The following is a 25,923-nucleotide window of genomic DNA, read 5'->3' as shown; positions in this document are numbered from 1 at the left end:
AAGCATGTAGTCCCTGTGGTAATGAGCATGACCCCCCCCCCCCCCCGTGTGAAGGATCATGCAACCCCCCGGCATGGTGCATGTAAACCCTGGCATCAAACATGTAACTCCTGACAACGAGCATGTAGGTAAGCGCACTTATATGTCATAATATTTGATTGGCATTATGATGTGTGGCATAATGTGTAATGAGCAATATGGTGCATGGTATATTATGTAATGTATACATTTATACATCATATAAGTGTGGTGTAATGGGTAATTTGGTGTGTGACATACTGTGTAATGGCATTGCTGTGTGTGGAATAATGTGTAATGGGCACACAGCATATGGCATAATGTGTAATAGGCAATTCGGTGTGGGGGCGTAATATGTCATGGGCATTATGGTGTGGGACGTAATTGGCATAATGGTGTGTGGCCTAATATGTAATTGCTATTATGGTATGTGGCCTAATATATAATTGGCATTACGGTGTGAAGCGTAGTGGGCAATACAGTGTGAGGCATAACGTGTAATGGGCATCACAGTGTGAGGTGCAATGTGAAATGGGCATTACAGTGTGTGGTATAACGTGTAAGGCATATGGTATAATATGTAATGGCTGTGTGATGTGTAATAGGCATTACGGTGTAAATTTTTGGCGCATGCCTTCGGCGCGCACTGTCCCTATTGCCAAGCCCTGGCATAATGTGTAATGGGCATTATGGTGTGGCATTATGGGTGATGGGCATTAATGTGCATGGGATTATGGGTAATGGGCATTACTGTGCATGGCATTATGGGTAATGGGCATTACTGTGCATGGCATTATGGGTAATGGGCATTACTGTGCGTGGCATTATGGGTAATGGGCATTACTGTGCATGGCATTATGGGTAATGGTCATTACTGTGCATGGCATTATGTGTAATGGGCATTATACTTTTAATTTTTGCAGAGCGCCTTAGGTGCACACTGTCCCTGTTTCTAGTATGTGTGTGTGTGGGGGGGGTTTGATTCACTCTTCACCCGAACGCCACAGCCTGGCCCTGCCGCCCCCAAGAGGAGAAATCCTATCCACTGCATTGACCATAGACCCACCGAGCCAGAGCTTTCCACCGCTTGCAGGGGAGCAAGTTTCCCGGGCTGGTTTTAAATCCCAATCCGCCTCTGTCACATATCATTTTTGAGATCCATGTAAAAATATGTGGAAGTCTAGTTACACACACTCCATTTTAGGATAGTATGGCCGCCATTTTGGTTCGCAGAGTTGCGCAAATAAAGTTTCCATACCCGAGTATGTGTGACAAAGTGGACCAGAAGAGTAGCCATACTATCACACATAAATTCATAATAACATACTGACACTAAATAAAATATAGTTAAAGGTTTAGAACGCCACACATAGCTTAGTTAGCCCTGCATACATCTGACTGTATCATGTTTAGTACCGTTCCGTTCCGTTCATTGTGCGAAGTATTCCGGTCATTGCGAATATTTCGCAATATACACGGCTCGATAGTTATGGACATAATCCATATTCCAGGGACAGTTTCTGTTGAAAGTATGTAACAAAGGAATCTGGATGAAACTGGTTCTTATCACTGCTGACGCCGAAACCATCAAACAAAGGACTCTTAAAGTTCACCCCCCTGCACCTAGTCAAACCAGTTGTATCATCTAACCCCCCAATCACAGTGGACCTGACATACGATCTCTGACCAATGGAAATGGCCTTTGACCTCCCCCTTCTGACCCTATAAGATAGGCAACCCAGAGCAGTCACAGTCACTTCGGCACATCTACCTTTCCCTGACTGTCTACCGGACTATAGTTCAGCCCTGAACGATAGTGAGCTCTGACCGGACTGCGCTTCGCATATTTGATGAGACGGGTAACGGTTGCATTCACGGTATTTATTCTTATTGTATTGTTGGCTGGTTGTGTCTTGTATCTGTATTCTTTCCCCTTAGCAGAGCCTGTTTAGTATTCATTGTTAGCATATTGTATCACTTGTTAAACCTGTATTTTCTATTCCTGTAACCCCCTTTTGTCCATTAGGGACTTAAATACAACCTTTTTATGGAGTTCTTATCTCCTTACTTCTATACTGTGGTTTGTGTCTGTTATTCGCATTTAGCGATAAAGGTATATTACGGACACTGTCCATAAAGGTATATTCGCAGATTAGAGACAAACTACTGCGAAGGAATCTCTTATTAAGGTATTGGTTCTTGGTGTACAATATACAATCAAAGGTACGCTACGCTGCGCTACGTTTTGTTCGCATGTAGTTAGGTATAAAGGGTACGCAGGTTGCGGACTTATTACGTAACCTGCGCTTTTCACTTATTGTCTCTCTGGTCATATTTAATCGCCATTAACAATTGGGGGCATCGTCCGTCCGCTCCACATTCCGGAACTCAGTACCAGGCGTGCGACCCGACCTATACCAGCAAAAGGGTGGAAGTATTATCCATTGCTGGATAGGCCAGGTCCGCGGCAGTGCGGGGTTTGGGAAGTGCTAGCGTTGAACCCGGAGCACAATAAGTGAAAACCACGTGTTTAAAGCATATATTAAGTATTTAGTAAACTGTACTTCTGCCTGCCACAAGTAGTTTAACGGGGTATAGTGTCTTGAGTTGCTTGTTCATTACAGTATATGTACCACGTGCGATAAGGTTCGCACACGTGGAGTCTGTGTTTATTATAGTACATAGAGGATCCCCTCTGTGCAAAACTATAACTTTTATTGTTAGTTACTGCAAAACCAGGGACTCCGCCACGTGGCGACAAGTCCTGGGCCTTTTACAGTAACGTAAAGCGTCTAGTGTGTATTACGCAAGGTGCGCGCGCACGTGCCCACATCGGGAAAGTTTCGCATCTTTGTACGTGATTTACGGATTAAGTGCAGGATTTATTTCGCATCTTGATACGTAACTTTCGGACGGAGTTAAGGGATTTATTCCACATTTAGGCGCAATTACTGCGTATAGCGAAACCCGAGCGCAACCTTGCAAATACACTATAGAACACGTGGGTGGCCGATTCATCGGCGGCCTGTGAACAACGCACGTACACACGTGGCAGTTCATTGGTACTGCACATGCAGCACACATAGGAACTCAAAAGGTGAACAGTATTAAACCACTAGCTTTATTAAAACAGTATAGTAATATACTGCGAATGAGGCGGTGATTAATAAAAGAAAAATATTTTTTTTTCTTTTTGTTCATTTTTTTATTTTAAAACAAGTAACTCAAGCATTATTTTAATAGATTCCTATAGCGTATTATAAGGGATTTATACCTGCATAAGTATCTAGTGAAAAGCTACCGGCCTGGGAAGATTTTCTGTACAGAAATATTTCAAAAATAAGCATAAGACCAAGGTGTAACTAGCGCCCAGTGTGAAAAATAACTGAGGCGAACGGGTGTGTGACGGCACGACTCAAGCGCAGTGTAGTCCAGTGTAGGACAGTCCAGTTAGGACTGGGTTCACGTGCCGACGTGCCCATAGGAACTGCCCCTTCAGTGGAATTGATTCCGCTAGGAGGGTACAAGAAGATACATCGGAACGCACTTGTTTCCGATTAGCTACTTTAGAAATCCAATTTTTGGGGGTACAGGAAAACAAGTTTGTTGTACCCTGGAAAAATTGTGCCGCACCAAGCAAGTTGGCTAGAAGTTCGCTGCTAGTTGAAAGACTTGGTGATTGAGTATCATACCTCGTATCCTTCGCACCTGCTTGACTGTGGGATGTTCTAGGAAGCTGTAGAATGGAGTGTTTGGGGAGCTCTCAGACAATTAATAACCCACCGATATCTATTAAGCTGTGAACGTTTATTCCTGTAATTATGGGTAATAACGGGTCACGCTGTGATAACGTGCATGTTAGGGAGGAAGCAAGCCGGCCAAAAGGATCGGCTGCTTTTATTATGTGCTGTAAGCACGGTGAACTCGCAGTTGTTTACCAAAATAAATGGAGAAAAATGACACAAGGCAGCAAGTTAGAATTTCCCAGTGTTGGTAGCTTCGATCCAGAAATCTTATCAGCAGTAAAAGATGAAATATGCCTACTCTCCAGTCGTAAGGAGAGAGTGAAGCATATAGATATTCTTAAATTGTGGCAGAAGGAAGAACAGGAACAATGGGGAACCAGAGGTCTGGCAATACTTGACGCAATCAGCCACAAAAAAAATGCAACCGCTGCCACAATAGAATCAGCTCCCCCACCCCCATATGTGCCGAAGGGGTTAATGACTCATAAGAAAGACATGAGTAATAATGTATCCATTGCTAACTTGTACCCTGTTTTTACCCCCTATAAGCAAGATACAGATCCACAAAGGAGATTCCTGACATCAGCCATCCCTTGCGAAGCTAGCGGAAAGGAGAGAGAGGCTGAGACAGCCCAAGCTGCTGCTGCCGTTCTGGTCGAGGAGATGGCTGATGCCAGGAACACGATTGGAGACACAGGTAAGTACACACAACACAGCACAGAGATAGGTGCTCCTGGGATGTTGTCCAATGGTGCAGGGGGAATACAGATCCACCCTCTGCACACAGTGGAGCCTCCTTGTGGACGGGGAGACAGGGATGAGGTAATGCCTGTAAAGGATAGTGACATGCACAATACATGGACACGATTGGAACGTCATTCAATCATCAAAAATTTCCCTGATCCCAGCAAAGATCTGGCAAAGTGTCAGAAATTTGTAAGGGAGCGAGGAAATTCAGATGAGCCCACCAATAAGGATTGGCGATACATGTTGGGAGCTTGCCTCCCTTCACACATAGATGTCCAGAAGTTCATTCGAGACAGTGGGGTGGAGGGCGATAAGATTTTAACTGAACAGGGCAACCAGGAAAATATACGCCTAATAAATATACAATTGGGTGTATATTTCCCAGCGACAGTTGAAAATACCCTAGGGTTCACCATCACACAGAAAGATGGTGAGTCCACCAGCGGATATTTCAACCGTGCTTTACAGGCGTTGCCAAAACACTCTGGTATCCCCAGCCCCAGGGACAACATACATCTTAAGGGAGGGATTGTCTCTGTGCTGATACAAGGTCTTAGGGAAAATCTGAGAACCAACATAGAAACCATTCACCCCAACTGCAGACAGATGTCAATACACACTTTAAAGAAATCTGCTGTTGATCTGGACAAACGATTTATGACAGAAAGACAAAACCAAATAGTATGTTTCAAATGTGGAAACAATGGACACATAGCCAGACATTGCAGGGTAAGTAACCATAGAAAACATAACACATATGTAAGTAACTGAGAGACACAATGGGAGAAGACAGGTAGGTCTCAACACATAGCCATAGCTCCACCTAGTAGCCAACGCCGCCCTAAGCATGACACATATATGCAAACAGGGAGTAGGACACACATACACCCCACATCCAGGTAACATAAGACAATATCTGAGGGAGGAGCCTCAGATATGGGTAAGTGGAATAGTTTAAATATAAAGTTCTTTTTGTATCAAACCCGTTAACAACATTCCCTCCTGGTCTAGGTTGTGCCAAGCAATTAGTAGCAGCAATTGGGGTAACAGGAAAAATACAGCATTACCCACTGACGAAACCAGCAGATGTTACAAGCGGGCCTCTGCATACCAAACACTCTTTTCTGTTGGCTGCAGCGGCCCCGACTAACCTCCTGGGTAGAGATTTACTATGTAAAATGGGATGTGTCATCTATTGCACCCCTGATGGGGTATTTCTGGACACTCCTAGAAATCTTACACAAGAAGTGCAAGATATGCTGGACAGTCCTCAGAGGCTAATGTTGTATTCCACTGTTATAGAGTCAAATCCATCTAAGGTAGCTAAAAACTACAGCACAAATACCGAGTTCCCTTTGAACTAAAGATGGGAAGGATACAGGATCAATGGCAACCATAGCTTCAATAGAAACCCTGTTAAAAACAGAAAGTATAGCGCCCCAAAGTACAGCTTCACCATTCGAAATCTGAGGTTGAGCTGGAAAAATACCCAGTGAAATAACAAGGTTCCCAAAAGAGAACTTTTAGCTAAATACCCCTAGACACAGCCCATAGTCACAACCACACTGGGAAACAGAAAGAAAGGGAGGGCTTACAAATCAGAACAGGAGTTGAAAAGGGTAAGAACCAAATAGTTGAGAGCCAATTCCCCCATAGTGCTAAATCCTGGTGTCATCAAAATAAAAGAAAAATTTTCGGTTGAAAATAAATGTACACATTACTGTCATTAATATTTTCTACCCTTTTTGAGTTTTTCTCTCTCTTTTTCCAATTTTTTTTTCTCCTTTCCCTACTTTTCTGTTCCAGAAACCTCAGAAAGCCACCAAGCCCCTCCCCCGGGTCTTGCAAGATCGCACACTGTCCTTACGGCCCACAAATGGGTAAATACCAATACAATGGGTTAATGATCTATTGTTATGTCCTTTCCTCATCCACAGCACCAGCAGTTGGCGATAGACAACTTCTGGTGTATCCTCCTGAGGCAGGACATAAGGTATCTCAGGACGGATTGCGGTTGCGCCTGAACAAGGGGGGGAGGGGGAGGGAAATCTGGGACACATTAGTAACCATAAACCCACAAATCATAGAAAAATAGTTCGAAAGATCTGTCGCACTCCCAGCAGAGAAAATACCCATTGTGAATATGCGATACCCCATAAAGCCACAATAGTAGTCACAATATATTTTTCAGTAAATCTTGAACAAAGTCCCAGTAACTTTAAGCATTGCTCCTAATGTTACCCAGGGCAACCACAGCCACCATCTTGTGAAAAGCAGTCCAAGTAATGCACAAAGCATTCCCCTTCTACAAAGAATGAAAAGGGTTGTAAAACGCATTTACATATAAATAGGTACAATCGCAAAACCCATGTCTTCACAGACAAATGTGGATAGTAAAGAAGAAGAAACAGGCTTGATTACAGCCTTTTGCCATGGGTAAAACTGACACAAGGGACCATGTGATTTAGAATATTAGACCTGCTGAGGGGGCGACAGATATAGTGACGTAAGAAACCTGGCGATGCCAGCCTGACCAATGTCGTACTGCAGTGTACAATTAAACCCTATTACTTAAGCACTTCATACTTGTCTACACAGTGTAGTTGCCATAGCACTACTGGTATACAAAACTGAGAATGTGGTGTGTTTTAACTGTTTATGCTCCTCATATAAGTCTGGACACTCCTAAAATTCTGCCTAAACATGTGAAAAATATTCATCAGCCAAGTTCACTAAATGGGAACTTGCATTGATGTTACCAGTAAAATGGGTAATATTGTAAACCCAGCAACACTCTTACCAGGTGTGCCCGCCAAGGCACAAAGGGTGGATTGGTGCTGAGGTTGCTGGAATGGTGGAATTTAGTGGGAGCCGAGACGAATATGATTGCATGACATGTTCGAATCAGACCTTTTGCAGCATGCCCCCAAAGGGTGGTAACAACCCATTGGAAGAGGTAATTCATTTTTTTTCTCTCCCTCGTTCTTTCCACAACACCGAGAGGGAAAATTGTACACTGGCTATACCGTAATAGATGGAAAAGGCATAGTAGAGGCTGAACCCATTGGACGTCTCACTCAGCAACAGCAGTCTCATTAGTAGTACTGCGAGCTGAGAGAGAAAAACAGCCAATATTCATGCCGACTCCAAGTATGTTTGTTGGGGTAATACAGAAGATCTTAGGCCCTATGGCGCCTCAGATGTTTTGTTTCAGTAGCTGGCACTCCAGTGGCGCAAGCGTTGTAAGTTTAAAAGATTTCTGGGTACTTATGTAGTATCTGGGCTGCCGATTTCTAAATCGGGTCGAATCGGGCACATCGCATCGCATGCGACCATCGATGCGATGCGATGCGATGCGATGACCCGATTTTTCCATAGGAATCAATGTTAAAATGGACTGAGTCCATTTTAACATGGAATTCAATGGGAAAAAGGGGTCCTTTTCATACCCCTACTATCCAAGTGGGCATGGAGTTGGATATAAACCTGTGGCGAGCGTAGCGTGCCACCGAGCCCGAAGCGTGGCGAGCGTAGCGAGCCCCGCGAGGGGACACAGAATACCGGCCCCTCGCGGGGCTCGCTTCGCTCGCCACGCTTCGCTCGCCACGCTTCGGGCTCGGTGGCTCGCTACGCTCGCCACAGGTTTATATCCAACTCCATGCCCACTTGGATAGTAGGGGTATGAAAAGGACCCCTTTTTCCCATTGAATTCCATGTTAAAATGGACTCAGTCCATTTTAACATTGATTCCTATGGAAAAATCGGGTCATCGCATCCGATGGTCGCATGCGATGCGATGCGATGCGATGCGATATCGCATCGCATCGCATCTGATTGTATGCCTTAACTTAAGGCATACAATCAAAAAATCGGCAGCCCAGATACTACATAAGTACCGATTTCTGACAGTCACACAGCTGCCGGACAGAGTGGCTGTTATCAAGTGTAAAGCCCACATCTTCGATGAGGATTCAGTGTCACTTGATAATGAACATGCTGGCAAGGCAGCTGGGTGAGCCATGCGCTCTGCGGATAATGTTTGTGTTCCCCCTGTAAATGTCAGTATATTCACATAGAAATACAAGATTTGTGTCCCCTGCAGGAGAAGCAGTCTGGAAGCCGAAGGGATGTGGACAGGAATAGAAAGATGGACAAGGAAAACCAGTAACTCTGAGAACATGCCAAACTGTCAGGACAGAGATAGCCCATGGCCTGACTTGTCTTGACAGGGAAGGTATGTGGAAAAATTAGTCCGAAATTACTAGTGTGCCCACAGACAGGTAAGACGACAGGATCATGCCTTACTTGTCTGGGGGAAAGAAACTGCAATGGCTGTTCCCACAGAGCCATCTCCACATCCCTCCTCCAGCAGGATCCTCTGCAGGTAATACAAAATTGGCTTTGTACAGTCCACTCTAGAAGCATTTAAGTTATTTTTTTTTTATATATATATATATATATATATATATATATATATATATATATATATATGTTGACGTTTGTGTGTATAGATATGGCAGCCCAGAAGCACCCTTGAGTATGCAAATATATATATGAAAGGTTTAAGTCATGTGTGAACCTTCAGGGACTGATGGTACACCCCATAATCTCTTTTTGTAGTAGTAAAATCACTCTCAGAACTCTACCTCATTGGTCCCCATCGAAACATTGCTTGACGGGCAGCCACAGGTTATGGTAATCCCACAAGGAGATCCTAGACCACAAATGCAAGTGATGTATCCACACCTGGAAAACTGCAGCAAAAGGACTTTGTTGACACCTGTTGTGAACTGTCATAACCATGAACCAGGAGATGTTGTTGTTGTTTCCCCTGCTTTGCCATATACAGGTTGCTTGATAGACCTTTGGAAAGGACCACCCCAGATCTTGTTGACCAGCACTACCTCAATAACAAAGTCGCAGAGAGAGAGATTCGGGTACGTTCGTCCTACTGCCAAAGGAACAGAAAACCAAAAGGTCCTTACACTCGAGGGCGAAAGAAAGAAATCGCTAAGAGGCACCATTTCGGGAGGACTGGAGAGCAGCTAAGGTCAAGCAACCTGTACAAGCTACAAAAGGGACTGTGACACACCCCACTGGTAACAGGTTGGAAGGATCACTACAAAATTTTTCCTTTCTCAGTTTTCTCTATTGTTGTGGGTCCTATTCTTGTCTCCCCCCCCCCACTATCCGTTATCTTCAAAATCAAGGATACCGCCGCCGCACTGCTGCCAGGCATTGGACGGACGATACAGAGTTCTGAGAGTGTGTTACCCATCCCAGTTTGGGTCAAGGTAGAATCTATAAACTTGACACATTACCCAGGACCGGATGTTTGATAGTGATAATACCATCATACTTAAAAGCATACCAAAAAGAGAGACAACAAAGAGTTCAAGGGTCTGTTGTCACAAACAATACCTACCAAAGGATGCCATATCTGAAAAACGTGTATATGTTGTAACCACCCCTGTTTTTATTTTTATCCCAAAACTGTACATTATCCTTCGTGACCCTGAGTAGATTGTTCGATAAATGCGGCCCATCGTTTATCCGTGATCCTGGATCGGCCAAGAGCAGATGGTTTACTCCCCTTATATGTTTTATTCATGTATCCCAATTTCTCTGTTAGGATTATGAATTTCTGTATTGCTGTGTAAAATGTTTTGTATTGTAACAGTTTTATATTTACTGTTAAAGGGTGGACTGTGGAAGTCTAGTTACACACACTCCATTTTAGGATAGTATGGCCGCCATTTTGGTTCGCAGAGTTGCGCAAATAAAGTTTCCATACCCGAGTATGTGTGACAAAGTGGACCAGAAGAGTAGCCATACTATCACACATAAATTCATAATAACATACTGACACTAAATAAAATATAGTTAAAGGTTTAGAACGCCACACATAGCTTAGTTAGCCCTGCATACATCTGACTGTATCATGTTTAGTACCGTTCCGTTCCGTTCATTGTGCGAAGTATTCCGGTCATTGCGAATATTTCGCAATATACACGGCTCGATAGTTATGGACATAATCCATATTCCAGGGACAGTTTCTGTTGAAAGTACGTAACAAAGGAATCTGGATGAAACTGGTTCTTATCACTGCTGACGCCGAAACCATCAAACAAAGGACTCTTAAAGTTCACCCCCCTGCACCTAGTCAAACCAGTTGTATCATCTAACCCCCCAATCACAGTGGACCTGACATACGATCTCTGACCAATGGAAATGGCCTTTGACCTCCCCCTTCTGACCCTATAAGATAGGCAACCCAGAGCAGTCACAGTCACTTCGGCACATCTACCTTTCCCTGACTGTCTACCGGACTATAGTTCAGCCCTGAACGATAGTGAGCTCTGACCGGACTGCGCTTCGCATATTTGATGAGACGGGTAACGGTTGCATTCACGGTATTTATTCTTATTGTATTGTTGGCTGGTTGTGTCTTGTATCTGTATTCTTTCCCCTTAGCAGAGCCTGTTTAGTATTCATTGTTAGCATATTGTATCACTTGTTAAACCTGTATTTTCTATTCCTGTAACCCCCTTTTGTCCATTAGGGACTTAAATACAACCTTTTTATGGAGTTCTTATCTCCTTACTTCTATACTGTGGTTTGTGTCTGTTATTCGCATTTAGCGATAAAGGTATATTACGGACACTGTCCATAAAGGTATATTCGCAGATTAGAGACAAATTACTGCGAAGGAATCTCTTATTAAGGTATTGGTTCTTGGTGTACAATATACAATCAAAGGTACGCTACGCTGCGCTACGTTTTGTTCGCATGTAGTTAGGTATAAAGGGTACGCAGGTTGCGGACTTATTACGTAACCTGCGCTTTTCACTTATTGTCTCTCTGGTCATATCGCCATTAACAAATACCATTGGGATAATCTAATAGCGTTTGAGATAGCCAGAGGTGCAAAAACCCAGCCGATCTTTGTGGAAAAATATTTACCCAGTTTTCAGGTCAATAAAGACATAACTTACCCGGTTCAGATAATATGGGCATCTGTGCAATTTTCATGGTAATGTCAGTACCAACCTGGACTCTACTGACCAAATGCCTATGAGAAACCAAAAGAGAGGTATTAAAATCAGGCAATGCCCATTGGCTATTTTGCCAGCACAAATGCTTTACAGATGGGGTCATCTCCTTTGTATGTGCCAACTTTTATGTTTTATTTTATGTTTTCATAAATGTCCCTGGACAGTACTGAAGCAGTAGATCTTACTGCTTTGTAAGGACAAATCATCTACATTGTGCAATGTGCCCATGATTGCGCACTGCCACGTGTCATCAGCTGCACATTCCAGTCGGCAGAAGATATCGCTAGTGACCCAGTGCAGTGTAAATAAAGGGTAGAACGATATGTTGTTCTGTCATTACTATATGTACAGCCAAATTCCGCTGGTCCAGGCTGAATTTCCTTCAGCCCAACCATCTGATCAATTGGCTGTACCTCTATTGCAGGGATGGGGAACCTTTGACCCTTCAGCTGTTGTTAAACTACACATCCTAACATGCTCTGCAACAGTTTTAGCATGTCCAAATAGAAAAAATGTAGCAGGGCCTGCTGGGATGTGTAGTTCAACAACAACTGGAGGGCCGAAGGTTCCCCATCCCTGCTCTATTGTGTAGCAAGCTTGATCATTGTTAGGTGGTTAAACACTGACCTAAAGTCAGTAACCACATACCCTCCAACATGACCCATTGCATTCGGTGCACAATGCTCTGCTCCTGGACTTCCCTGGTAATGTATGATTGCCAGCACCTGTGTGGAACTAGGTAACTGACGAGAAGGGTGTTTCAACACAGGTGATGACAATCATACATTACCAGGGATGTCCAGGAACAGAGCATTGTGTACCGAATGCAATGGGTCATGTTGGAGGGTATGTAACCCCTGATGATTTCTTAATCGTCAGCAACAGACCAAGAATAACTGCCTTCTGCACTCAGGCTCAGTTATGCCAGGCTAACCACCTTCCTTTGTGGCACATGGTCTCTATGGACAGGAAAGAATTCCTATAATCTCCAGTAGTGCTGGCCACGCAGGTCTACCTACAGGTTTTCCAGACTAGCTGCTGCACAGGTGTAGTCATTATAGTGCTGCATTCATTCCTAACTGACACATTCTACAGATCTACAGGGGATGCAGTTACAATCCCGGCGTTCAGAATCCCGACGCCGGAATCCCGACCGCCGAAATGCCGACACATTCTCCCTCCGTGGGTGTCCACAAGCCCGCAAGGGGGGGCGATCCACGTCCCCCCCTTGTCGGCATTTCGGCTGTCGGGATTCCGGCGTCGGGATTCTGAACACCGGGATCCCGACCGCCGGGATTCAATACTGAATCCATTCACAGGTAGTATGGAAAACTGTTGGTAGATCTCAAGGACCGGATTTGCCACCCCTGATCTATATGTCCCAATAAAATGATAATATTGCTAGTTTAGAAAATAAAAATAAATGGCTGACTGGATGCTATGGATTACAGTTCTTGTGTGCCAGATATTTAACCAAATATCCCTATCAGTTTCACCCACACTGAATATAACACAGTCTTGTGTCTTGTGCAAGAAGCATTACCCATCTGGTAGAAAGTAGCACTGCCATGTAGTAGGGATATCCTCTGAATGTATTGTCCTCTCTAAGCCATAAACCTCCACTGTTGTTTTGCCAATAACCTGATTACGGCATCCAAGCTGTCGCTGTAACATGCAGAATAACATACAGTGAGCAATGGTGGCAAGTGTAGTATATTATATTCTGTGACAGGTTTCATGGTTTCACATTAGTTCCTCCGCCCTCTGATTTACCCCTCCATGCCATGTGGTATGGCTATTACTGAAAAGCAAAGGCTAATTACTTGTTCTATATTGTTCTCTGTGATCCTTGATTACATTTCTGTTTTTATTCCATAATCTGATGTTTGTTTTGGTAAATGTTCTTAAAGGGGCATACACACACTGAGCAATTGTGTGCTAATTTCTAAGCAATCTGACTAGATTGCTTAGAAAGTAATCATAGATATCTCCGTGTGTATACCCCCGAGTGATTAAATATCTCCTGCTAACTAAGTCAGTGCATACAGTCAAAATCTAGTGAAATTGCTTAGCAGGTGACTGCAAATCTGTGTGTGTGTGTGTACAGGATGACAGATACTGATCGCAGTCTCTCATTCTGAACCACTACCCTGCAAAATTGCTTAGCACAAATCTCTGCATGTGTATGTGCTCCCCATGGGAGATCCGGACACCAGGAAATCGCCGACCTTACATAGCTTAGCAAAATTGCTCAGCACACTTCTTTATGTGTGTATGCCCCTTACATTTTACAACAAGTACAATCAACAAGTTTTGCCATAGGGGAAGAGAAGCATAATGCGGAACACATTGATGGCAAACTTGTAATGTGTAAGATGGGCAGTGCTGTTAGTTGCTTCTCTGTTCCCTTAGTGTAACATCATTTTATCAACTACCCAATATTCTAACATCTTCATTTGAATTCTACGGTTGGTGCAAATCTTTTACTTTCCACATTTTAAGCAACTTACATAGGTTGAAACACACAACTTTGTATCAGCATCGAAAGTAAGAAACTCCATGTTTTCTACGTTCTTCCTATTCCTTGCCAGAAGACGCATGAGCAGTAAATTAGAGGCCTCTGAAATCAACCCAGTCAGTGAGCTTGAGTCATGCGACACTGTTTCCTCATGGACTTGCTATGGAAATATGACAATTAATCTCTGTGCAATGATGCCTCATACAACATAGGTGTTCAATGTGTAAGTCAAGACTCCATGCTGTGTAATACCCCTTTCACAGTGCAAATGCTGTGTGGGGTTAGTGATAGGCTGCGGGAAGGGAGGGTTAGGCACTTAAAAGGGGAGTTAAGGTTAGGATAAAGGGTGGAGCAGGGCCGGATTAACAATGGGCCTGATGGAGCTGTAGCTCCAGGCCGACTACAAATTTCCAACGAGCCTGGCCCCACGTCGCTAGCCCTCTGGGAACCGAAGATACCGCCGGGCAAAGCTAGACTGTTTTCCCCATAGCATAACATGGGACCCGCTAATTCCAAACCCCACCCGGTTCCAATGGCTGCCAGTCCCTCCTCTGGCATCACAAATGCTCGAGGTTGATCTCAGTCAAACCAAAATCGCTGAGCCTTCAATCTTATATCAGGCTGGTCCATATGGGTTAATTGGTTCCAGAGATTTTTTTCATTTCTGAAATGTAATTTCATGGCTGTTCATGTTTTTTAAGGGCAGATTTCTCTGGAACCAAACGGCTCAGATTCACAGGACTAAAATCATTTGAAGCCCACTCAAAATTTCTTAAATATGATACTGGTCTCATGTAAATGGGTCAGTTGGTTCCAAAGATATAGATGGTTGGTTAAAGGGGGGGGGGGGGGGAGTGGCAGTGGCAAACGCAGGATTTTCAGAAGGGGGTTTCCAGAGGGGCGGAGCAAATCACGGAGATGGACACTTAGGTGACCCAGTATATGCTGGGTCAGTTAAAGTTTTATAGATAGACCAAATGTATATAAATAATAATAATAATAATAAAATATATATATATATATATACACATATACACACACACATATATATAATATATATATATACATATATACATACATACATATACATACATACATAAATACAGGGGCGTCAACAGCAGTGTAGACCCCTGGGCATAACACTGTATTGGGGCACCTAACGATCCTCCAGCAGTAGGGGTGGGGGAAGCTTTGATGTCCCGCGGGTGGTAGGGGGTATTATATCAACCGCTCAACATGTAGGGCCTGGATCAGTAATTTCCTCTAATTACCCCTTTACTGCACAGATGCTGGGAGATGGGGTGGGAGAAGGGGGCACTGAGCTGAATGAAGGGGCCCTGATACATAACTTCCAGGGTGGTAGAGGATGTTTAATATGCAGAGGAGGGGTGTATAGTGGAGTGGGCTTATTATTCATCATTTTCCGGTGGAAGGACAGCTTGCTTGACTGCAGATATCTCCAGTTCCCAGAAATAGATTTCTTAGATTTTAATGGAATTAAAAACTAGAGAATCCCTCCTATCAAATAGTATTGGGGACTAGGGGATCAGAGTTCAGGAGGCAGAGCAATCTGCCAACGAGTATATAAAACTACATACCAGGTGTGTGGAGCTGGAGCAGTAACCAGCTGCTGGAAGGCTGATATCTCTGGTTCTGGGAACAGTAGAGACAAGCTACTAGTGTTCCTCAAAGGGGGAGAATCTCAGCTTTTAGAATTTACCCTCGGAAAAAACTCTAATGCTGCTTTCAGACCGCAAAACTGGCTTTGACCCTGTATTTGGAAACGTTTCCAAAAACGGGTCTGCCAGGTAAAACCCCTTTCACACCGCATCTCTTAAACGGTATATTACCGTTTAAGTGCGGGTTTTTTTACACTGGCAGACCCGTTTTTGGAAACTTTCCAAAAACAGGGTCAAAGCCAGTCTTCAGCGCGTGCTGCCCCCGCACCCCCCCCCCCCCCCCCCGGGTTAACACCCCCCAAATCCCCCCCACCCCAGGGCTAACAAACCCCCCCCCCCTGTGCAGCCGGTGCCTCCGTTGCGTGATCCGGCACTGCAGTTGGTTGGGGAAGTACTTATGAAAAAAAGCGTCTTTCAGAAAATGGCTGCCCCATAGGAAAACCAGTTTTAAAAAACTGTCTTTCGTATGGGGGCAGCCATTTTCCGAAAGTCACTTTTCTTATAAGAAAAGTGACTTTCGGAAAATGGCTGCCCCCATACGAAAGACAGTTTTTTAAAACAGGTTTTCCTATGGGGCAGCCATTTTCTGAAAGACTCTTTTTTTTCAGAAGTGCTTCCCCGACCATACTTCACTGCCGGGATCCACAACGAAGGTACCAGCTGCACGGTGGGTGTCGTCACACGCGCCGCGTGGGGGGGTGTCGACACATGCGCGGGTGGGGGGACACGCGCGGCGGGGGGCGGCGGGGGGCGGCTCCAGTGCTGCGAATATTTAATGAGTGCTCATTAAATATTCGCTGCTCTGAATTTAGGACCCAGCTCATTGGCTGGGTCCTAAATACCGTTTCAGACCCGATTTTGATCCCAAAATACCGGGTCTGAAACGGGTAGGACCCTGCATTTTAACCGGTTTGAAAAAACGGTATTTTCAAACCGGTTAATTGGATCTGCACCTTTCAGACCGCACAGATTACCGTTTTAAAACGGTAAAAAAACGGCACTTTTCTTATAAGAAAAGTGACTTTCGGAAAATGGCTGCCCCCATACGAAAGACAGTTTTTTAAAACAGGTTTTCCTATGGGGCAGCCATTTTCTGAAAGACGCTTTTTTTTCAGAAGTGCTTCCCCGACCATACTTCACTGCCGGGATCCACAACGAAGGTACCAGCTGCACGGCGGGTGTCGTCACACGCGCTGCGTGGGGGGGTGTCGACACATGCGCGGGTGGGGGGACACGCGCGGCTCCAGTGCTGCGAATATTTAATGAGTGCTCATTAAATATTCGCTGCTCTGAATTTAGGACCCAGCTCATTGGCTGGGTCCTAAATACCGTTTCAGACCCGATTTTGATCCCAAAATACCGGGTCTGAAACGGGTAGGACCCTGCATTTTAACCGGTTTGAAAAAACTGTATTTTCAAACCGGTTAATTGGATCTGCACCTTTCAGACCGCACAGATTACCGTTTTAAAACGGTAAAAAAACGGCAATATACCGTTTCCAAAGTGCGGTCTGAAAGGGGCATTCGTCAGACAGAACCTGAAATATCTGACTGGGAAAAGCAATTAACAGGCTTGGATGGGGACCACTGCTTTGAAGTCAGATATCTCAGATATCAGATATCTCTGGTTCCCAAGGGCCGATTTTTTAAATTCTTGTACCCATGGAAAGAGAGGACCCTTAGCTTTCAGCCTATGGCCCTACTCCTGGGGGGTTTTCTGGGTACTCAGAAACCCCCCCTGCATGCGCTACTGAGTGGGGTGGTTTTCTCTCCCCCTCACACCAGAAAATGCAGGGACTAGGCTGGTGTAAAAGAAGCCAATCCGGGAATGTCCCTGCATGATCCTGGGACCATATTCCTGGGTAAGTCCCTGCATTTTCTGGTGTGAAAGGGGTATTATTTCAAATAGCCGGGACCTGCAGTCATCTGAATACAGCTGGGCAACCCCCTGCTCTCTGCCCGGCTGTCAATGACTGTCATTTCTGCCTGGCGACGGCTGTCCCCCAGTTGCCCCTGGCAATGAGCATATAGGAAAGTAGCACTTATGTAGCATAATTTTTAATAGGCATTATGGTGTTTGGCATAATATGTTATGGACATTATGGTGTGTGACTTAACATGTAATGGGCATTATGGTGTAAATTTTTTATGCGCGCCTTTGGCACCCAATACCCCAGTTTATGAAGCATATTGTGAATTTTTGCTCAATCCATTTGGTATAATGTGTATTTTGGTTCAATCCATGTGGCAAAATGTGAATTTTGCCTTACTCTGTGTGGCATAATGTGAATTTTGACTCAATCCATGTGCCATAGTGTGAATTTTGTCTCAGTGTGAATTTTGGCTCATTCCATGTGGCATAATGTGTAAGAGGCAAGTACAGTATAATGGGGTTATTATTGTGTTGCATGATTTCTATAGAGGGGTATATGGTGTGGTAAACTAAGGCGACCACATAAAAGGTGCTGAAATGTTGTCTACCAAGTTTTGGCTTTCAGTATTTTTTTTTGACTGGAGTGTCACCTCACCCCGTAAGTATCTTAGGACATCGGTGTCCTGCGGGTGTACCTTTGGAGGGCACCCGGCAATATATATCCCTGCATCCTGTGAGTGTCGGAAATTGTAATATATGTATATATATATATATACAGGTCGGGTATCCCGTATCCGAATTATTCCAAAAACCGTGGTTTTTTGGAATAATTCAATTTTTTTTATTGTCCCCCCCCCCCCCAACCCTCTTTTAATACTTACCAAGTCCTCCGGCGTCCACGGCAGGCCTTCAGCATCCTCTCCGGCGTCTCCAGCGGTCCCAGGACTGCTTTGCGCGAGTGTGCGCGCGTGCCGGTGACGTCACCGGCGCGCCTGGGAACTTGCGCAAAGCACTCCTGGGACCGCTGGAGACGCCGGAGACAGTGCTGGTGGCCTGCCGTGGACACCGGAGGACTCCATGGACGCCGAGGGACCATCGGGGACCCACCAGGGGCAGGTAAGTATGGCAAAAAAAAAATTATTCCAAAAACCGGAATTTTCCCTTATCCGGAATGCTCGTGGTCCCGAGCATTTCGGATAAGGGATACTCAACCTGTATATATATATATATATATATATATATATATATATATATATATATATATATATATATATATTATAAATATGGGCAAGAGCGCGGCACTCAGGACGATGTAGAAATAAATCAACACGTAGCCAAGCTAATGTGGTTGACGTTTCAGCCTTGCGGCTTTTATCAAAACAGCTAACATGTTAGCTGTTATATATATAGTTTGGAGGCTTATGTGTTTCCTGCGACCATATAGAATGGACTCACCCCTAAGGAGGTAACCCAGATTTGGGACACCGGAGTGCCAGAGAAGATACTGTGCGTGTGTGTGTTTGTATGTATATATGTGTGTGTGTATATATATATATATATATGACTTGAAAACAGTACATAAACATATATATATATATATATATATCATCCGATGCTCTCAGTGCTGGCGATTAATGGTCGGCACTGCAGCCCAAAGTCTGCAGCCACCGCTGGAAGGTAAGTATATCTGCAGCTTCTATTTTCCCTCTTTTCTGTGCCAGTCCCTTGCATATGCCAACCTCTTTGCCATTTTCCACCCTATACTAAACCCTTTGCATTTTTCCTATGCCAGCCCCCTGCCTTTTCCAGGCATATATAATTAGTTGAAAGTACAGTATGTTACTACTCCCATCCTTGCTGGCGGGTCGCCAGAACGTACACGCTGGCGACCCGCCAGCAGCCACGCCAGCGAGGAGACTGAGACGCGCGTGCGTCTCACGCGCGTCTCAGTCTCCGTCGCCAGCGCGACGGAAACCCTGTCCGTCTCCGCCTCAGGGAGACGGACAGGGTTAGGGGGGGTTAGGGGGGGTGCGGGCAGGTGGCGGGGACCCCGGGTTACCGCCGGCAAGCCGGCGGGGACCCGGGGGAACGGATGGAAGCGCCGTCGGAAGGGGACGCGCGCGTCTCTCGTGCGCGCGCGTCCCCTTCTCACCATCGCCATGGCGCTGGCGGGGGATGGCGGCTGGCGACGCCAGCGCCATCCCCTGACAAGATGGGAGAAGACCCATCTGTATATACACAAATAGAGACACAGCCATGAGCAGACCACCCAACCAGAACACTGGTCACGCCCCCCACATTATTAGGTGCTGGCCACAACCCCTATTATTGCGCATAATAGGCCCTTGATAATTTTCAGCTCCAGGCCCAGTTAGACCTTAATCTGGCACTTGAGTGGAGGTTGGGTTTGTTTAGGTGTATCCAGGAACAGGTCAGACGGTACTTGTTTCCTATCTGGGCGCCCAGGTTTTCTACGTACGGCACCGTAATGAAATCTGATCGCATCGCATCGTACACATACACGATATTGAACGATGCGATGCGATCCGATTCGATTTTCCATAGGAAACAATGTGAAATGGCTCAATTTAGCCAAATTATCATAGGAACAATAGTAAATGGGCCAAAAACACCCCTGAACATTGAAATGTCCCCCCAAAAGTAGTTGACGCCACCCCGCCATCAACGTGAACCCGAAGCGTGGCGAGCGCAGCGAGCCCGCGAGGGGCGGCGGTACGCGTCCTCCGACCTTTTCATGCCCTACTATCCACTAGGGCGTGGAGTGAGAATAGAATAGTGTGGCGAGCGCAGGTAAACGCGTCCCAAACGGGCTTCCCAGGTGTCCATGGCGACGCGGACACCTGGGAAGCCCGCAAAGGGACGCGTTTACCTGTGAAGGTATCCGCGTCCCCTCGCGGGGCTCGCTGCGCTCGCCACGCTTCGGGCTCGGTGGCTCGCCACACTATTCTATTCTCACTCCACGCCCCAGTGGATAGTAGGGCATGAAAAGGTCGGAGGACGCGTACCACCGCCCCTCGCGGGCTCGCTGCGCTCGCCACGCTTCGGGTTCACGTTGATGGGGGGGTGGCGTCAACTACTTTTGGGGGGACATTTCAATGTTCAGGGGTGTTTTTGGCCCATTTACTATTGTTCCTATGATAATTTGGCTAAATTGAGCCATTTAACATTGTTTCCTATGGGGAATCGGATCGCATCGCATCGTTCAATATCGTGTATGTGTACGATGCGATGCGATCAGATTTCTCTACGGAGAATAGCATGGTGCGCAATTAACTTAGCGGGCGCCCAGATAGGAAACAAGTACCGGTCAGACTGCTGGGGGTTAGGGTTTGGCTACTTCCAGGAAGGTTAAGGAGTGTACACATGGTGCAATGTACACAGGGCCAGATTAACAATGGACCTGATGGAGCTATAGCTCCAGGCCCACTCTCCAAATAGGCCCATTTTGTAGTTGATGGCCAGGGCTTTCCAACGAGCCCAGCCCCGCGTCGCTAGGCCCCTGGGAACCGGAGTTACCGCCAGGCAAACCTGGAACGTTTTCCCCATAGGATAACATGGGACCCGCTAATTCCGACCTCCACCCGGTTCCAACGGCTGCATCACAGAAGCTCGAGGTTAATCTCAGTCAAATCGCTGGGCCTTCAATATGATACCTGGTCCATATGGGTTCATGGGTTCTAGAGATATTATGGGTAAACCATTTTTTTTTTTCCTTTCTGAAATGTAATTTCATGGCTGTTTATGTTGTTTGAGGACAGATTTCTCTGGAACCAAACTGCCCAGTTTCACAGGACCAAAATCATTTGAAGCCCACATTTAAAGGGGTCAGTTGGTTCTGAAGATATAGCTGGTTGTTTAAAGGGAGGCGGGGGTGGTTTTATTTATTTATTTGCAGTTTCTTATATAGCGCAGCAGATTCCGTTGCGCTTTACAATTTTCTCGAAAATGCAGGGACTAGGCTGGTGTAAAAGGGGCCAGTCCGGGAATGTCCCTGCATGATCCTGGGACCATATTCCCGGGTAAGTCCCTGCAATTTCTGGTGTTAAAGGGGTATTATTTCAAATAGCCGGGACATGCAGTGCTCTAAACACAGCCGGGCAGCCCCCTGCTCTCTACCCGGCTGTCATTTTTGCCCGGCGGCGGCTGTCCCCCAGTTCCCGCGAGCATGTAATCCCCTTGGTAATGAGCATGTAATCCCACATGGCAACGAGCATGGAACCCCTGGCAAAGAAAATGTAGGTAAGCAACACTTATGTAGCATCATTTTTCATGGAGATTATGGTGTGTGGCTTAACATGTAATGGGCATTATGGTGTAAATTTTTAATGTGTGCCTTTGGCACGCAATGCCCCTGTTTATGAAGCATATTGTGCATTATTGCTAAATCTGTTTGGTATAGTGCAGGCATGTCGAAACTATGGCCCTACAGCTGTTGTGAAACTATCAATCCCATCATGCAATGCCACAGTTTTGCTATTAGGGAATGCTAAAACTATGTCAAGGCATGCTGGGACGTGTAGTTTCACAACAGCTGGAGCGCCACTGTTTGGACATACCTGGTATAGTGTGTATTTTGGCTTAATCCATGTGGCATAATGTGTAAGAGGCAAGTACAGTATAAGGGGGTTACTATTGTGTTGCATGATTTATATAAGGGGTATATGGTGTGGTAAATTTAAGTGACCACATAAAAGGTGCTGAAATGTTGTCTACCAAGTTTCGGCTTTCACTATTCTTTTTATGACTGCAGTGCCTCCTCACCCCGCATGTATATTAGGGCATTGACATCCTGCGAGTGCACCTTATGGAGGGCACCCGCCAATATATCTCCCTACATTTTAACTATTCCAGCTCCCTGCCTTTTCCAGGCATATATAATTAGTTGAAAGTATTTACACAAATAGAGCCACACCCATGAGCAGACCACCCAACCAGAACACTGGTCACCCCTCCCACATTATTAGGTGCTGGCCACAACCCCTATTATTGCGCATAATAGGCCCTTGATCATTTTCAGCTCCAGGCCCATTTACACCTTAATCTGGCTCTGAATGTACATCTATTCGATCCAAAATCGGGATCGAATTGCATGTGTACACATTCAATTTAGACTATATAGTACAGATCTGTTCTATATAGTCTTGCCTGTCTATTTTTCTATTTTATTTCTATGCTGCGGGGCGCGTATCGGGATCGAACAGAAATTATATACGTTCTAAATCGAACCACGTGTATGCCCTTTTAGAATAGTGGGGACAGGGTTAGGGTTATCCTGCGGGAAGGAAGGGTTTGGAAGAAGGTAAGTATACATATCAGACTCCCTCTGTTCGGGATGCTGGTGTAGGTACAGTATTCTGACCACCTGCATCCCATCTGCCAGTCATCCTTACGTATTCCCAGTAATCTCCACCTACCTGACCCTGTGTAGTGACTTTGTTGATCACCATCTTGTCATCCTGCCTCTTCATGTGAATTTTTATGTCCAAGCGCAGATCTTTCATCTGAAATATGTAATAATTAGGGACTAGAGTTAATGAAATTAATTAGCAGGTTCTTCTTTTTTTGTGAATGCTCAGAAGCTTGTTTTCGATTATCTGCGTATGGTCGTGTTTAACTTCAAGATTATATAAATGAAAGCTTGTAGATATGGGTCTCTATATCATGGAGCTAACTTTATTATTATTATTATTATTATTATTATTATTATTATTAGTTAAAAGCCTGTCAAAATGATGGACACCAGGGCACATGTAATAGGGTGTGATTTTGGAAAAGGTACAATTTATTTTCTTACATTTGTGAAAAATCGCATGTTTTTCTGCAAATCACACATGTAATAGAGTAAGATATGCAATAAAAATTGCACTTTATTACATGTGTGATTTGAAGGGCGATAGCCATAGATGGCATGGAGCGGGGAACCCTTAATGGGGGGACCCCACTCCTCCAGGGACCCCAGCCAGGGCGGACGAGTCACGGGGAAATGCTTTGGCTGTGGGCACCGGTTTCCTGGTTGTGGCATTACACTGCTGGCCCTTGAAGCCTGGGGGCTGGTTTAAAAAATAGGTACTTGTGTATTTTGGCGGCGCCCATCGCATCGCATACGATAAGGCATGCGATGGTATGCGATGCGACGCGATATAATTTTAAAATTGTATGACATTGTACATGGCATACAATGCCATACAATGCGATGCGATTAAACATTGTATAAGCACTCTAATGGGTGCTTACAATGTGAAATGCACCCCCACGCCACCCCCCCCCCCCCCACTATAAACGTGAACCCGAAGCGTGGCGAGCGCAGCGAGCCCGCGAGGGGCGGCGGTACGCGTCCTCCAACCTTTTCATACCCCCACTATCCACGTCGGCGTGGAGTTGAGAATAGAAAGTGTGGCAAGCGCAGCGAGCCACCGAGCCCCGTGAGGGGACGCGGATACCTGTGAAGCCCGCGAGGGGACTCCGATACCTGTGAAGGTATCCGCGTCCCCTCGCTGAGCTCGCCACGCTTCGAACTCGGTGGCTCGCTGCGCTCGCCACACTTTCTATTCTCAACTCCACGCCGACGTGGATAGTGGGGGTATGAAAAGGTCGGAGGACGCGTACCGCCGCCCCTCGCGGGCGCGCTACGCTCGCCACGCTTCGGGTTCACGTTTATAGTGGGGGGGGGGGGGTGGTGTGGGGGTGCATTTCACATTGTAAGCACCCATTAGGGTGCTTAAAAGCACCCTTTATGGTGCTTATACGATCTTTCATCTCATAGGGGGCAAAAATCGCGTTGCATCACATGGCATGCGATGCATGCCATGCGATGCGATGAAAACATCGCGTGATGCACATCGGGGGCGCCGCTATAATACACAAGTACCAAAAAATATAGGGGACCCCTAATCCTTTTATCCCCACGTATATTTTAAACCAGGACCTCTACTGGTTTTTAAATACGGTGGGGGGGACCTCAATCATTCCCCCCCACCACCACCAGGCGTGCAAGCAGGGGGGAGTACCAAGTACATAGAAACCACCCTGGCCGCCGATATATCGGTCGTGGTCCCGATGTTTGCACGGCAGGTTTGAGCGGCAGCAGCAGTCAAGCTCCCTCCCTGCTGCGGCTGCCATCTCTATGACATGAAGATGCAGCTGCTGGCAGGCAGGGGGAGCAGCTCCTCTCAGGAGTTTTACAGCCTGAAAGACAAAGGGGTAGGGATGGCCATCGTTGCAATGGCCATCGATGTTGCCATCGATGGCAATTCTGCAACTGGCCATCGATAATGCTTAACTATGCAATGGATTACCATCGATATTTTTGCATATCGATGGTCATCCATTGTATTTGATTGACTGGCCTGTGGGCCATTCAAAACACAGGGGGCGGGGCTTCGTGTGTGTGAGGGTGGGTATGAGTATTCTTTCTATTTGTCCCACTTGGGGGCGGGAGGGTTAATATCCACCTATGTGAGCGATAAGGTAAATGCTATCTGAGACTTGTCTGGCCAGACACAGTAAAAAAAGTGGTTTATCACCCCTTTTTTATAAAAAATGAGAAAGGAAAAAGGGGTGAAAGGGAGAGACCTCCCTGTTCCTGCAGTGTGAACACCGGGTCGCATGTTTGTGGCTATATTTCAGCAATAGTCCAGTATTTATAAATTTCTGGAAGCCCAGGCTCCTGGTTGGAGTGAAGATGGCAAAGTTTTCAAACCCAATGGATTTATTGCAGGTAACAGGGCAATGGTCCTTCAGCACTCCAGAGATGAGGATTGCTCAATTTACAGATTTGGTAATGACGCGTTTCCCCCGCCTCCGTAGGGACTCGGCGGCTTCTTCAGATAGAGAGCTCACTATCTGAAGAAGCCACCGAGTCCCCACAGAAGTGGGAAAACATGTCATGTTCCCAAATCAAAAGCCGTGGGTGGATAAATCTGTCCGAGATGCTCTGAGATCCCATTCCGCTGCGTATAACTCGTGGATCGCCAGTGGGAACATGTCCGAGTATAAGGCTATATCCTATAGCATACGCAGAGTAGTGAAGGAGGCGAAGCGGCGCTATGGTCAGAAATTAGAGTCACAACTTAACCAGAATGGCTCTAGGAGTCTGTGGCAGGGACTAAGGACTATGACGGATCGGTAAATGCAGACGCTGCTCTGGCTGACGAGTTAAACTCCTTGTATGCTCGCTTCGAGGCTACAGCTCACAACGCTAATAGTGGTAGTGCAAACAGCACAGCGCTAAGGGCGGCACACTACTGGAGCGTACCGGAGTGGTTAAC

General features: G+C 45.7%; 1 protein-coding gene across 1 annotated transcript in view; it reads right to left on the bottom strand.

Moving 5' to 3' along the window:
* The window catches only part of CATIP (ciliogenesis associated TTC17 interacting protein), a 51,934-nt gene that overhangs the window by 3,529 nt on the left and 22,482 nt on the right, over positions 1 to 25,923 (bottom strand). The window contains exons 5-8 of the mRNA XM_083153705.1: positions 23,071 to 23,157; positions 14,077 to 14,244; positions 13,110 to 13,231; positions 11,507 to 11,583 (exon numbers count right to left, since the gene is read on the bottom strand). Coding sequence (XP_083009831.1) covers positions 11,507 to 11,583; positions 13,110 to 13,231; positions 14,077 to 14,244; positions 23,071 to 23,157 — 454 coding nt within the window. The remainder of the gene's footprint in view (positions 1 to 11,506; positions 11,584 to 13,109; positions 13,232 to 14,076; positions 14,245 to 23,070; positions 23,158 to 25,923) is intronic.

Source organism: Crinia signifera, chromosome 7, assembly GCF_055691185.1.
Source record: "Crinia signifera chromosome 7, ASM5569118v1, whole genome shotgun sequence".
In the NCBI taxonomy this organism is placed as follows: domain Eukaryota; kingdom Metazoa; phylum Chordata; class Amphibia; order Anura; family Myobatrachidae; genus Crinia; species Crinia signifera.
The sequence above is the reverse complement of the archived record's forward strand: the minus strand, read 5'-3'. Positions and strand labels throughout refer to the sequence as shown.